Source organism: Pristis pectinata, chromosome 1, assembly GCF_009764475.1.
Source record: "Pristis pectinata isolate sPriPec2 chromosome 1, sPriPec2.1.pri, whole genome shotgun sequence".
NCBI classification, from domain to species: Eukaryota; Metazoa; Chordata; class Chondrichthyes; order Rhinopristiformes; family Pristidae; genus Pristis; species Pristis pectinata.
This window is the reverse complement of record NC_067405.1, coordinates 8,820,873-8,833,335: the sequence shown is the minus strand read 5'-3', so window position 1 is coordinate 8,833,335 and position 12,463 is coordinate 8,820,873. Positions and strand designations below refer to the sequence as shown.

At 42.8% G+C, this 12,463-nt stretch overlaps 1 protein-coding gene across 4 annotated transcripts in view; it reads left to right on the top strand.

Moving 5' to 3' along the window:
• Positions 1-11,165, top strand: part of sec22a (SEC22 homolog A, vesicle trafficking protein) — a 50,422-nt gene extending 39,257 nt beyond the window's left edge. For all 4 annotated transcript variants that reach the window (XM_052026433.1, XM_052026438.1, XM_052026458.1 and 1 more), the window contains one exon: positions 9,153-11,165. In XM_052026433.1, coding sequence (XP_051882393.1) covers positions 9,153-9,353 — 201 coding nt within the window. In that variant the 3' untranslated portion in view covers positions 9,354-11,165. The remainder of the gene's footprint in view (positions 1-9,152) is intronic.
• Positions 11,166-12,463: the final 1,298 nt, after the last annotated feature.

Genomic DNA, 12,463 nt, shown 5'->3' with positions numbered 1-12,463 from the left:
TTTATGCAAAGAAGATTTGTTTAACTAGAATTAAAACTTGGCTGCTTTTTAACTAGTGCCTCTAGCAAGCAGCCTTTTATCTGGGGGGCTGTATTTTGAACGAAATGCAAAACTAGGGTCTCATCTTTCAGTTAAGTTGGACTTGAATGGTCCCACAGCATTGTTCAAAAAAGGAAGGAAATTCTTCCAGTTATCCCTCAAAGACGCCACCAAACCCACTGAAGGTTTCCAATTAGCATTGTTCATAACAAAATGCACAAGCTGGATGATGTTTTTGCCTACAATGACTGCACTTCTTTTTAAAAAAAAACTAATTTGTGAAAGTCACGGGAAGATGTTAGGGATATAATAAAACGCTAGGAAAATGGAAGTCTGCTCTTCGGTTCAGAGTATACTTAGTTTATGAAGTACGTAAAGAAGAAAGTCCACTTTCATCTGTTAGAATATAAGATTACCAAAATATTGTTTTGGCTTTTACACTGTCTACGAACCAACGACAGCGAAGCACAATGAGTAGAATATGTGATATATTGGGATTTATCCATTTAGTTGTCAGAAAGAGTTTGCTAGGTAAGTTGCATATCAGTTTTAAATAGGTTCATACTCGTCAGTTGAGTGTCACATTAGGCATTTAATAAGAATATACAGTTTACTGGAATATACAAGAATATATGGATGATTCCCAAAGTCTGAGGAAAGGATTATAATATAAAACTTGGTAAATTGGGATTTTTGTCAGGGGAAGAAAAATACCTAGCGTAGCGTAGTGGTTAGCACGACGCTATTACAGTGCCAGCGATCAGGGTTCGATTCCCGTTGCTGTCTGTAAGGAGTTTGTACGTTCTCCTGTGTCTGCGTGGGTTTCCGCCGGGTGCTCCGGTTTCCTCCCACATTCTAAAGATGTACGGGTAGGTTAATTTGGGGTTTAAAATGGGCGGCGTGGACTCATTGGGCCGGAAGGGCCTGTTACCACGCTGTAAATAAAATTTAAATAAAATTTTTAAAAATATATCTGGGTAGGGCGATAAAGCCACACAGGTTTAGTGGGATGATAAGTTGGCTTGGTTTTCTTTCCTCAAGCAGTGATTGAGCAGCTTAACAGGAAGAACTGGGTGATAAAGGGCACTCCTGAATAGTTAGAAGCTATAATGAAAAAGCCTATCTGGAAGGATGAAATTAAAAGGGTCAAAGAACTGTCTTCCTTGCAAGTACAGTTTATAATGTTATTGCATTCCTGATTGTAATCTCCATTATACTTTTACGGATTGCTGGAGTTTCTTGGCACACCAGTAACAAACGATTCTCTGGTGCACTTCATGAATCTTGATGTTGCCAGCTAAATTGTACTCCATTCTTTGCCGCTAATAGAAGGAAAAATAGAACTAACATTCATATAATGCCCTTCACTTTCTCACTGTCTCCCAAAGTCCTTACAAACCCATGAATTTCCTTTGCAATGCATTTATTTGTGCTGGGTAAGCATAGCAGCCAGTTTACACACAATTTTTTTTCTTTCATTGACAATTCACATAAGCAAACTGACTTCACAGTAGAGGCCATTCAAGTCCATTGTGTCTATACTGTCCAATGACTATCCCTTGACTTGATGGGTGACAAAATTTGAAGTGCCCAACCAAGTAATCTTTCAATGCATTGAGAGATTCTGCTTCCTCCACCCTTTCAGGGAGAGAGATACCAGGCCATGGCCAATGGCTGAGCCTCTACCCTTCCCACCCCCCTACCCAAAATGGTGAAATATATTTTCCTTAATGCTCCTCAAATCATTCCACCACTAATTTTAAACCTACAGCACCTTGTTATTGACCTCTGCTGTGAGAAGTGGGTCCTTTCTATCCACTCAGTGTGTGGGGCCTCGCAGTAAATTATCTTGGGTGGTCTCTTGGGATGAAGGGTGATCTGTTTCCACTTTGAAGAAGGCTAATGAGATCAATGTTGGACATGCAGCTTCTGCCTCAACTGGGGCGAGTGGTTGTTTGGAATGTTCTTTCCACCTCTTATGCTGGACTATGTGCTTAAAGTTCTCAATGCCATCCCAAACACTCCTCTCCTTTAAGTGGTCATGGGTCAGGGATTCTTCTGAGTTTGTTTAGATGTTGCAATTTTTCAAGAAGATTTTGAGGACATTATTGAAACTTTTCCTCTGCGTGCCTAATAATTTCTTGCCATGACAAAGCTTTAAATAGAATGTCAGCCCCTGGAGGCAGGTGTCAGGCTTGTGAACGATGTAATATGCTCAGCGGAGCCAACCATGTGTAATTGGGGCCTCAATCCTGCGGTCTATGACAGGATGCTGATGTTGCTTTCTCTTCCTTCCAGTGGATTTGAAGGACTTTGTGGAGACAACATTGGAGTTATCTCTGCAATGCCTTGAGGTACATGACATGGGTAGTCCAAGACAGAAGCTTATGGGAGTAAGAAATCACTGCTGCCAGATGGACCGTGCATTTATAGCTGGATTAATATTTCCTTACAACATAGGAGGACATTTGGCCCATGAGGTTTATGATGGCTCTCAGATAAATCCCATTGCCCCACTATTTCCCAGTAACACACATGCCAATTAACTGCCCCCAGTTACCTATAACCCAGTAGCAAATTAACCTAATGACCAGCATGTCTTTGAGGAGTACCCAGGGAAAACCCATGCTGTCACAGGGAGAACATGCAAACTCCACATAGACAGCACTGGAGGTCAGAGTTGAAACTGGGCTGCTTCAAAAACACCCTTCAGTTAGCCAAAGGCTTTACTGGCGCGCAGAAGGTAATGAATCTCATCGATAGTGAAATTAGACTCCTAGAGATGTACAGCAGAAAAATGGGCCCTTTGACCCAACTCATCTGTGCTGACCATGGTGTCCATTTACACTAATCCCACATGCCTGCAGTAGGCTTGTATCTTTCTACTTTCCTTTCCAAGTACTTGTTCCACATACCTTCTGAATACTTGTATATGGAACAAGCTGCCTCTTCTTCTGGCAGCTTGTTCTATACCCCTACCACAGGTTTAAGGTGAGAGGGGAGAAATTTAAAAGGGAGTAACTTTCCCCTCAGATCCCTTTTAAATTTCTCCCCTCTCACCTTAAACCTGTGCCCTTTGGTTTTAGACTCCCACACCCTAAGAAAAAGACCCTGATTAATTACCCTATCTATGCCCCTCATAATTTTATAAACTTCTATAAGATCAATCCTCAGCCTCCTTTGTTCCAGTGATAATAAACCCAGCCTGTCCAATCTCTCCTTAATAGTAAAGCCCTCTATTCCGGGCCACATCCTGGTGAACCTCTTATGTGCTCTTTCTAATGCTGCCACATCCTGAGGAATTCTCAAAGGACTTGGCATGGTGGATGTGGCTAGGATGATTCCCCTAGCTAAGGAGTTTGAAGCAAGGTGTTGTGGTGTTTAAAGTTAGGTCATTTAGAACTGAAATGAGAAGAAATCTGTTCACTTAAAGGATGGTGAATATTTGGAGTTCTTACCCAAGAGAGCTGCAGCAGTTCAGTCACTGCATATATTTAGAGATTCTGAACGAGAAATCTTGGATAGGAGGAGAACCAAGGGATAAGGGGATAGGGCATGAACATTGGTGGTAGGAGATCAGCCATTATCTTATTGATTAGCCAAGCAGGCTTGAGGAGCTGAATGGTGCACTCCTGCTCCATTATCTTGTGTTTACCTTCACTGAGAGGTATTTGACTAAGATATCGGTCCAGGATCTCACCACGGATCTTTATTGTTAGAGGACGGTGTTGTATAGCAGTTGCAACTTGCTAGAAGTCTTTAGTTTTGCTGATGAAGTGTGTTTGGCCCATTACCTCATATGCATAGGTGTACAAGTTGATGATGACTTGGAGCTCGGTCTCAAAATGAGTGCAAAGCATCATCTGTTTATCAGCAGCACGATTATTGAGGTTGTGATTTGTAGGATTAAATCTTCCTTTGCCCCTCCTATAGAAAATCACCTAGCCTATCCAGTCTATTCTCAGAACAGTCCCCAGCCTTGCAGTGTATCCTCTTGTGCCTGCTTATATGTAACCCTAATGCCTGGGGTAAATCATTACCAGTATTGAAATTTGGCTGCTTGTATTCTATGACTGCTGTTAAACTTTGAGGGGCGGGAGAGACCATAGGTTTAAACTCTGAGGGGCGGGAGAGACCATAGGTTGCATCTAGACTAAGCCATCACCAAAAACATTCATGCAAGATGTGTATTTGATTCTTCTGTTGCGTCATTTTACATTGCTACTTTCTGCACTCAGTATTACTGTAAATAATAGTGAAGTGGTTCCAAATATTGAAATTTAGATCTCTATTTTGAATAGAAGTACATATAAGTAAAATTTGGGTGGAGAAATAGTAGATAGAGTTTACCATAGAAAAATACAGCACAATACAGGCCCTTCAGCCCACCATGTTGTGTCGGCCATCTAACCACACCTAAGACTATCTAACCCCTTCCTCCCACATATCCCTCTATTTTAAATTCCTCCATATGCTTATCTAACAATCTCTTGAACTTGACCAATGTATCAGCCTCCACCACCACCTCAGGCAGCGCAGTCCATGCACCAACCACTCTCTGGGTGAAAAACCTCCCTCTGACATCTCCCTTGAACTTCCCACCCATTACCTTAAAGCCATGCCCTCTTGTATTGAGCATTGGTGCCCTGGGAAAGAGGCATTGGCTGTCTATCTATTCCTCTTAATATTTTGTATACCTCTATCATGTCTCCCCTCATCCTCCTCCTCTCCAATGAGTAAAGCCCTAGCTCCTCTAGTCTCTCCTCATAATCCATACTCTCTAATCCAGGCAGCATCCTGGTAAATCTCCTCTGCACCCTCTCCAACGCCTCCACATCCTTCCTATAATGAGGCGACCAGAATTGGACACAGTACTCTTAAGTGTGGTCTAACCAGAGTTTTGTAAAGCTGCATCATCACTTTGCAGCTCTTAAACTCAATCCCATGACTTATGAAAGCTAACATCCCATAAGCATTCTTAACTACCCTATCCACCTGTGAGGCAACTTTCAGTGATCTGTGAATATGAACCCCCAGATCCCTCTGCTCCTCCACACTGCCCAAAATTCTGCCATTAACCTTGTACTCCGCCTTAGAGTTAGTCCTTCCAAAGTGTACCACCTCACACTTCTCTGGATTGAACTCCATCTGCCACTTGTCAGCCCAGCTCTGCATCCTATCAATATCCCTCTGTAAGCTTCGACAGTCCTCCACACTATGCACAACACCACCTATCTTTGTGTCATCTGCAAACTTGCTAACCCACCCTTCCACTCCCTCATTCTAAGTCATTAATAAATATCACAAAAAGTAGAGGTCCTAGAACCAATCCCTGTGGGACACCACTAGTCACAGCCCTCCAATCCGAATGCACTCCCTCCACCACAACCCTCTGCTTTCTACAGGCAAGCCAATTCTGAATCCACGCGACCAAGTCCCCCCTTGGATCCCTTGGCCTCTGACCTTCTGAAGAAGCCTACCATGTGGAACCTTGTCAAACGCCTTACTAAAATCCATGTAGACCACATCTACTGCACTACCCTCATCAATCTTCCTGGTCACTTCCTCAAAGAACCCTATCAGGCTTGTGAGGCAAGATCTTCCCTTCACAAAGCCATGCTGGCTGTCCCTAATTAGTCCATGTTTCTCCAATGCTCATAGATCCTATCCCTTCCCTGGACTATCCCTACTACCTTTTTTGAATAAGGGGACAACATTTGCCACCTTCCAATCCTCTGGTATCATTCCTGTGGACAACGAGGACTCAAAGATCCTAGCCAACGGTTCAGCAATCTCCTCCCTTGCCTCACGCAGCAGCCTGGGGAATATTCCGTCAGGCTCCGGGGACTTACCTGTCCTAATATTTTCTAACAGCTCCAACACATCCTCTCTCTTGATATCTACATGCCCTAGAACATTCCCCTTACCAACACTGTCCTCAGCGTCATCAAGACCCCTCTCCTTGGTGAATACTGAAGAGAAGTATTCATTGAGAACCTCACCCACTTCCACAGCTTCCAGGCACAGCTTAATCTGGAAAGTGTGAGGTGTTGCATTTTGGGAGGTTCAGTGCAAGCTGGAAGTATACAGTAAGTGGCAGGATCCTTAGGAGCATTGGTATACAGTGGGATCTTGGAGTGCAAGTCCACAGCTCCCTAAAAGTGCTCACACAAGTGGATAGGATGGTAAAGAAGGAGAATGGTGTGCAGTTCTGGTTGCCACACTATGGGACGAATGTAGAGGCTTTGGAAAGGGTGCAGAAGAAGTTCACCAGGATTTTGTCTGGATTAGAGAGTATTAGCTGTAGAGGTTGGACAGAATGGATTGTTTTCACTGGAGAATAAGAAACTGAGGGACGACCTATATAAAACTATGAGACGTATAGATCAAAATCAGGTTTATTATCACTGACATACGTCACAAAATTTGTGTTTTGTGGCAGCAATATAATGCAAAACATAAAATTACTATAAGTTACAAAAAAGAATAAATAAATAATGAGGTAGAATTCGTGGGTTGATGGACCATTTAGAAATCTGATGGCAGAGGGGAAGAAGCTGTTCCTAAAATGTTGAGTGTGGGTCTTCAGGCTCCTGTACCTCCTCCCCAATGGTAGTAATGAGAAAAGGACATGTCCTGGATGGCGAGGGTCCTTAATGATGGATGCCGCCTTCTTGAGGCTTCGCATCTTGAAGATGTCCTCGATGGTGGGGAGTGTTGTGCCTGTGATGGAACAGACTAAATCTACAACTCTGTGCAACCTCTTTCGATCCCACACATTGGAGCCTTCATACCAGGCGCTGTACATCTGTAGAAATTTGCAAGAGTCTTTGGTGATATACCAAATCTTCTCAAATTCCTAATACAGTAGAGCGCTGGTGTGCCTTTTTCATGTTGGGCCCCGGAAAGATTCTCTGAGATATTGACGCCCAGGAACTTAAAGCTGCTCACCCTTTCCACCATAACCCCTCAATGAGGACTGATGTGTGTTCTCCTGCCTTCCCCTTCCTGACGTCCACAATCAATTCCTTGGTCTTGGTGTTGGTATTGGTTTATTATTGTCACTTGTACCGAGGTACAGTGAAAAACTTGTCTTGCATACCATTCGTACAGATCAATTCATTACACAGTGCAGATACATTGGGTTAGCCCAGAGTGCATTGAGGTAGTACAGGGTAAAAACAATAACAGAATACAGAGTAAAGTGTCACAGCTACAGGGAAGTGCATTGCAGGTAGACAATAAGGTGCAAAGTCACAACAAGGTAGATTGTGAGGTGAAGAGTCCATCTCATCATATAAGGGAACTGTTCAATAGTCTTATCACAGTGGAATAGAAGCTGTCCTTGAGCCTGGTGATATGTGCCCTCAGGCTCCTGTATCTTCTGCCTGATGGGAGAGGGAAGGAGAGAGAATGACCCGGGTGGGTGGGGTCTTTGATTATGCTGGCTGCTTCACCAAGGCAGCGAGAGGTATGGACAGACATTGAGTACGAGGTTGTTGTTGCGACACCTCTCAACCAGCCGATCTCACTCCTGTACGCTTCCTCATCACCATCTGAGATTCTGCCAACAACAGTGGTTTCATTGGCAAATTTATAGATAGCATTTGAGCTGTGCCTAGCCACACAGTCATGAATGTAGAGAGAACAGAGCAGTGGGCTAAGCATGCATCCTTAATCTTTTCCTCTGTGTCAAAATGTCAGATACTAGAGGGCATAGCTTTAAGATGAGAGGGGAAAAATTTAAAGATTTACGAGGCAAGTTTTTTTTAATGCACAGAGTGATAGGTGCCTGGAACAAACTGCTAGGGGAAATGGTGGAAGCAGATACCATAGCAATGTTTAAGAGGCATTTCAACAGACATGAAACAGCAGGGAATAAAGGGATAGGGACCATGTGCAGGCAGATAGGATTACTTTAGATTGGCATCATGGTCAGCACAGACATGGTGGGCTGAAGGGCCTGTTCCTGTGGTGTACTGTTCTATATTCTAGATGGAGTAGGTCATGTGATCATTGGAGGCTGCTTCACATTTTACAAAATCCATACTTCAACTCACCTCTCCTGCCAAATGCCAAACTCCATACCCCTCAATTTTCTCGGTGTCTACCAATCTCAGTTTATAATGTTCCTAGTGCATGAGCATTCACACTCTTGTACGACAGACATTCCGGACATATTTGTAGTCCTCTGAGTGCATCAGAAATGTCTTAGACTTGTGGCTGGGTGCAGCACTCTGTAGATGAAGGGCTTTGTAGTGGAGGGCTGGAGTTATAATGAGAGACCAGATAGGCTGGGACTTTTTCCAGGAGCATTGGAGGTTGGAGAGGTGACCTTAGGGTTATAAAATCAAAAGGGGCTTTTTCCCCTGGTAGGGGAGACTAAAACTAAAGGACATAAATTTAAGGTGAGTGGGAAGATTTAAAAAGACCTGAGGGGAAACAGTGTGGTGGGTATATGGAACAAGTTGCCACAGGAAGCTATAGAGGTGGGTACAATTACAATTTTAAAATACATTTTGACAGGTACATTGGATGGAAAACGTTTAGACAGAGATATGGACCAAACACAGGCATAGACATCTTAGTCGGCATGGATGAGTTGGGCCAAAGGGCCTGTTTCTGTGCTGTATAACTGACTCTTAATAAACAATGCATCTTGTGTCCTTGGACCATATGGAAAAACCCACCTAAAAAGCAATAAGCAGCTCACTCACTGAATTGTAAACAAATTCTTTTGTTAACAAAGTCTTTGAACTGTCTGCTGTTATCTTCCCTTCTCTGGCTTGAGTCACTGCCAGGAGTTAATTCGTGGTTATGTCAATCAGCTTAATAATGTGCAATTTCACATGAATCTTAAAAAGATTGAATGAAAGTACTTGATATCTTTTTTCCAGCATAAACATTTCCAGCTTGATTGTAATTCAAGTGCTTAACCTTTGGTGTCATTTCGGCTCATTTTAGAGTTCATTTTGGGTTGATCACCTCTTCCTGTTGAAGTAAAGGAGCACTATTTATTACTGTTGAAAGACTTTACACTGCAAAGATGTGCTTCACCATTGCTTACATGCTCTGAAATTCTAAAATATATTTTAACCTTTGTTTTCTTTCAGTGTTACCTGTTGGCATGCTACAGTGGACAGAGGGATTTGAAATCATTCCTGATGTTTGGTTTAGTTTGTCTTTGTAATCTGTATCTGCATGAACATCGTAATACCTGGCAGATTCTGTTTCACGTGGCAGTGGCTGCATTTTCAACTCTGCAGACAAGGATGAGACAACCACAAGGAAAGGCCCCCGACTACAATGTCTGAGAGTCTGACTACAGAGAGTGGTTCTGCAGAAAGCACAGAATGACGTGGGACAAAGAGCCCGAAATAAGTGCATCCATTATGGGCCAAATGAGGAAACGTACTTGACTTCTTCAGAAACATTGTGGCACAATGCTGACACTCAAAGCTACTAATCAAGATTGTGAAGATGAATTTCTGCTGTCAGATCCTTAATGTGTCATTGCCGCAATGTTTGCGGGAGCCTATGTGGGCGCTAGATGTGAGGCTGGAAAATGCCTGGATATCTTGTTGGTTGTTTGGATTTAATTGTTCTGAGACTTTTTTGTGGAATTTTTATTTCTTTTTATTTAAAGTTCATTTCTCTTCTGTTCAGAAGGTAATGATTTGTACTTCGAATGCAGAGTACATGCAGTAAAGTCACAAGACTCTGCTTTCATGTCCAACTTTATAGTCTTGACCAGGTAATTTGAATTGACACTCCCAATACAGGACTGAGGAGGTGCTGCACCACCATGCACTGCGCCTTCGGATGTTCACGAGATCCATGCCACTGTGTGGATGGAAGTCAGAATTCTCCCCATACTTCTCATTAGTATTTATATTTCACCAAATACTTTTTAACCAAAAAATACTACATCTGGTCATTTATTATGCAGAAATTTGACTGCTCTGTTTCCTGCATTACAATAGCGACGACTTTTTTTTTGCCCCAAAGTACTTCATCTGTTGTAAAACTTCCAGGCAACTTGCGATGGTAAAGTATTAAAACAGAAAATGCTGGAAGCATCGAGCAGGAGAGAGCGCCTTCTGTGTTCTTCAACCTGAAATGTTAGCTGTTTCTACAGATGCTGCCTTTCCTGCTGAGTGTTTCCAGCACTTTTTACTTTTATTTCAGATTTCCTGCATCTGTAGATTTGTGATTTTCATTTACAGTGATTGAGAGGTGCTTTGTAAATGTAGTTCCTTTAATGCTGTGGGAATAGATCATTGGCAGTCTCTATCAGCATCTGTTTCTGCATGTGCACTTTCCATTAGGGTTTCCTGATAGCAACCGGGAAAGTTGCTCTTCTTGAATTTCCCTAGGTTATTCCCTCATTTTAAATTTCCTCCCCTTTCCTCTTTCCCCCAAATCCACAGAAGCAATTGGACCTGTTGCCAGCAAAAAAAAACAAACCACTGAAGGAACTCAGCGGGTCAGGCGGCAGACGTGGAGGCAGAGGGATGGTCAACTTTTTGGGTCAAGACCCTGCATCAGGACTGTTGCCAGGCCTCCTTGTCGGTGCCATTCTGTAACACAAAGCAGCAGAAGATGCTGCAAATACTTCGCAGACAGGCAGTATCTATGGAGAGAAAATCAGCATTAATGTTCAAAATGCTAATTTCGATGAAAGTTCATCAAAGTTCAGGTTCTCTTCCACAGATGCTGCCTGGCCTGGGATTTCCAGCATCGATCTTCATTTCAGATTTTCCAGCATTTGCGGTGTTTAGGGCCTTTTTAAAACTAACTATAAAGGGAGTTGAATACAAGTGTTTACCTTACCAATTTTATTTTCAACTGTACCTTATCAATTTTATTTTCAGCTGTTTTGTAACTAGACTGGCTATGTCTGGGAATTCCAACTAGTGAGAAAATGCAAGAATGAATTTTCTTGCTTCCAGGCCATACTTCAGTGTCACACTGCTGCCTTTTGGGATCTGAATATTTTCCCAGTTAGGTTTGTGACATCTCTTTTATGAAAATTATTAACATATGCAAATATCTATATACATTATGTGACTGTGTTCCAACATTTTGTAGACAATTGGTAAGAAATAAAATATGTAATGCATATATTTAGAGACTAGCAAACCCAAATGGTTTCCTCCCATTACAAAATATGCTGTACAGGCTACATTTACGGAGGGAGTAATTGACCTTTTGAACTGGCACTGATTAGAGATGTAACAGGTGTTAAACAAGTGTACTTGCATCCAAGCTCTTGGGACCCAGCTTCGGGTTCCACTTCTTCCTTGTGCTCTGTCTGGTATCCAACTTATACATTTACAGTTGGAAATCAAGGATAAGTTTGCAGTTTACCTTTCTCCAAAGACTTGTTCCACTTGAGAATGACTCAGGGAAGATAGGCTACTTGGTACACGTAGGAAATGGAGGGAACTCAATCTATGAATACAGCCACACCAGTCAGATGGTTCACGTTATGAGTTCTTGTCCTGGGCAATCTATTGGCAGTGGCCGTAGGAGGCCATTCGGTCTCTTGTGACTGCTCCACCATTAAATAAGCCCACAGTTGATCAACATCACTATCCTGCACAATCCTTCGATTTCCTTCATATCTAAAAATCTATTGATCTCTGTCTTGAATATGTTCAGCAACTGAGTTAGAGAATTCCAAATATTCACTATCCTTTAAGAAATTTCTCCTCGTGTGTCACGAATGGTTGACCCTTTAATTTGAGTCTATAATCCCTGGTTCTAGACCAACACCGTCCCCTCCCCAACCAGCCACAGGCAGAATCAACTCTGCATCTGTTGTCTTGAGCCTGAAAAAAAATTTGTAGGTTTCACCTTGCTGAATAGGGAGTTGGAATGAAATTTGGAGTGGGAGCTTTGAAAAGAGTTGAGTTTTTGTGCTTGTGAGTTTCACCTGGCAGGAGTCTAAAACAGGCACATTTGCAAATTGTTAATAGTTGATTGGCTAATGAACAGCAGCCAATAAAAAGAAGATAGGGTCAAGCAGAGTGGCCATTGTAGGAGTGGACCAGTGTCAGAATGGGGGACTGAGGCTATGGTTCAAGAGGCTTCAGCGAGAGGAGACGGAGGCAATGGTAAGTCTCTGGTAAGTTTATTTCTTTCTAGTGCCAGGCTAGAGTAGTTAGAATGGCTCCAGGGCCAGTGGTGACTTCATCTTGTAAGATGCGGGAATTCTGGGAGACCTCCAGTCTCCCTGACAGCTACATCTGCACGAGGTGCATCCAGCTGCAGTTCCTTACAGCCCGTGTTAGGGAACTGGAGCTGCAGCTGGATGACCTTCGGCTCCTACGGGAGAATGAGTTCATAAATAAGATCTTCAGGGAGGCAGTCACTCCTAAGCTGCAGGAGGCAGGTAACTGGGTGATTGTCAGTAGAAGGA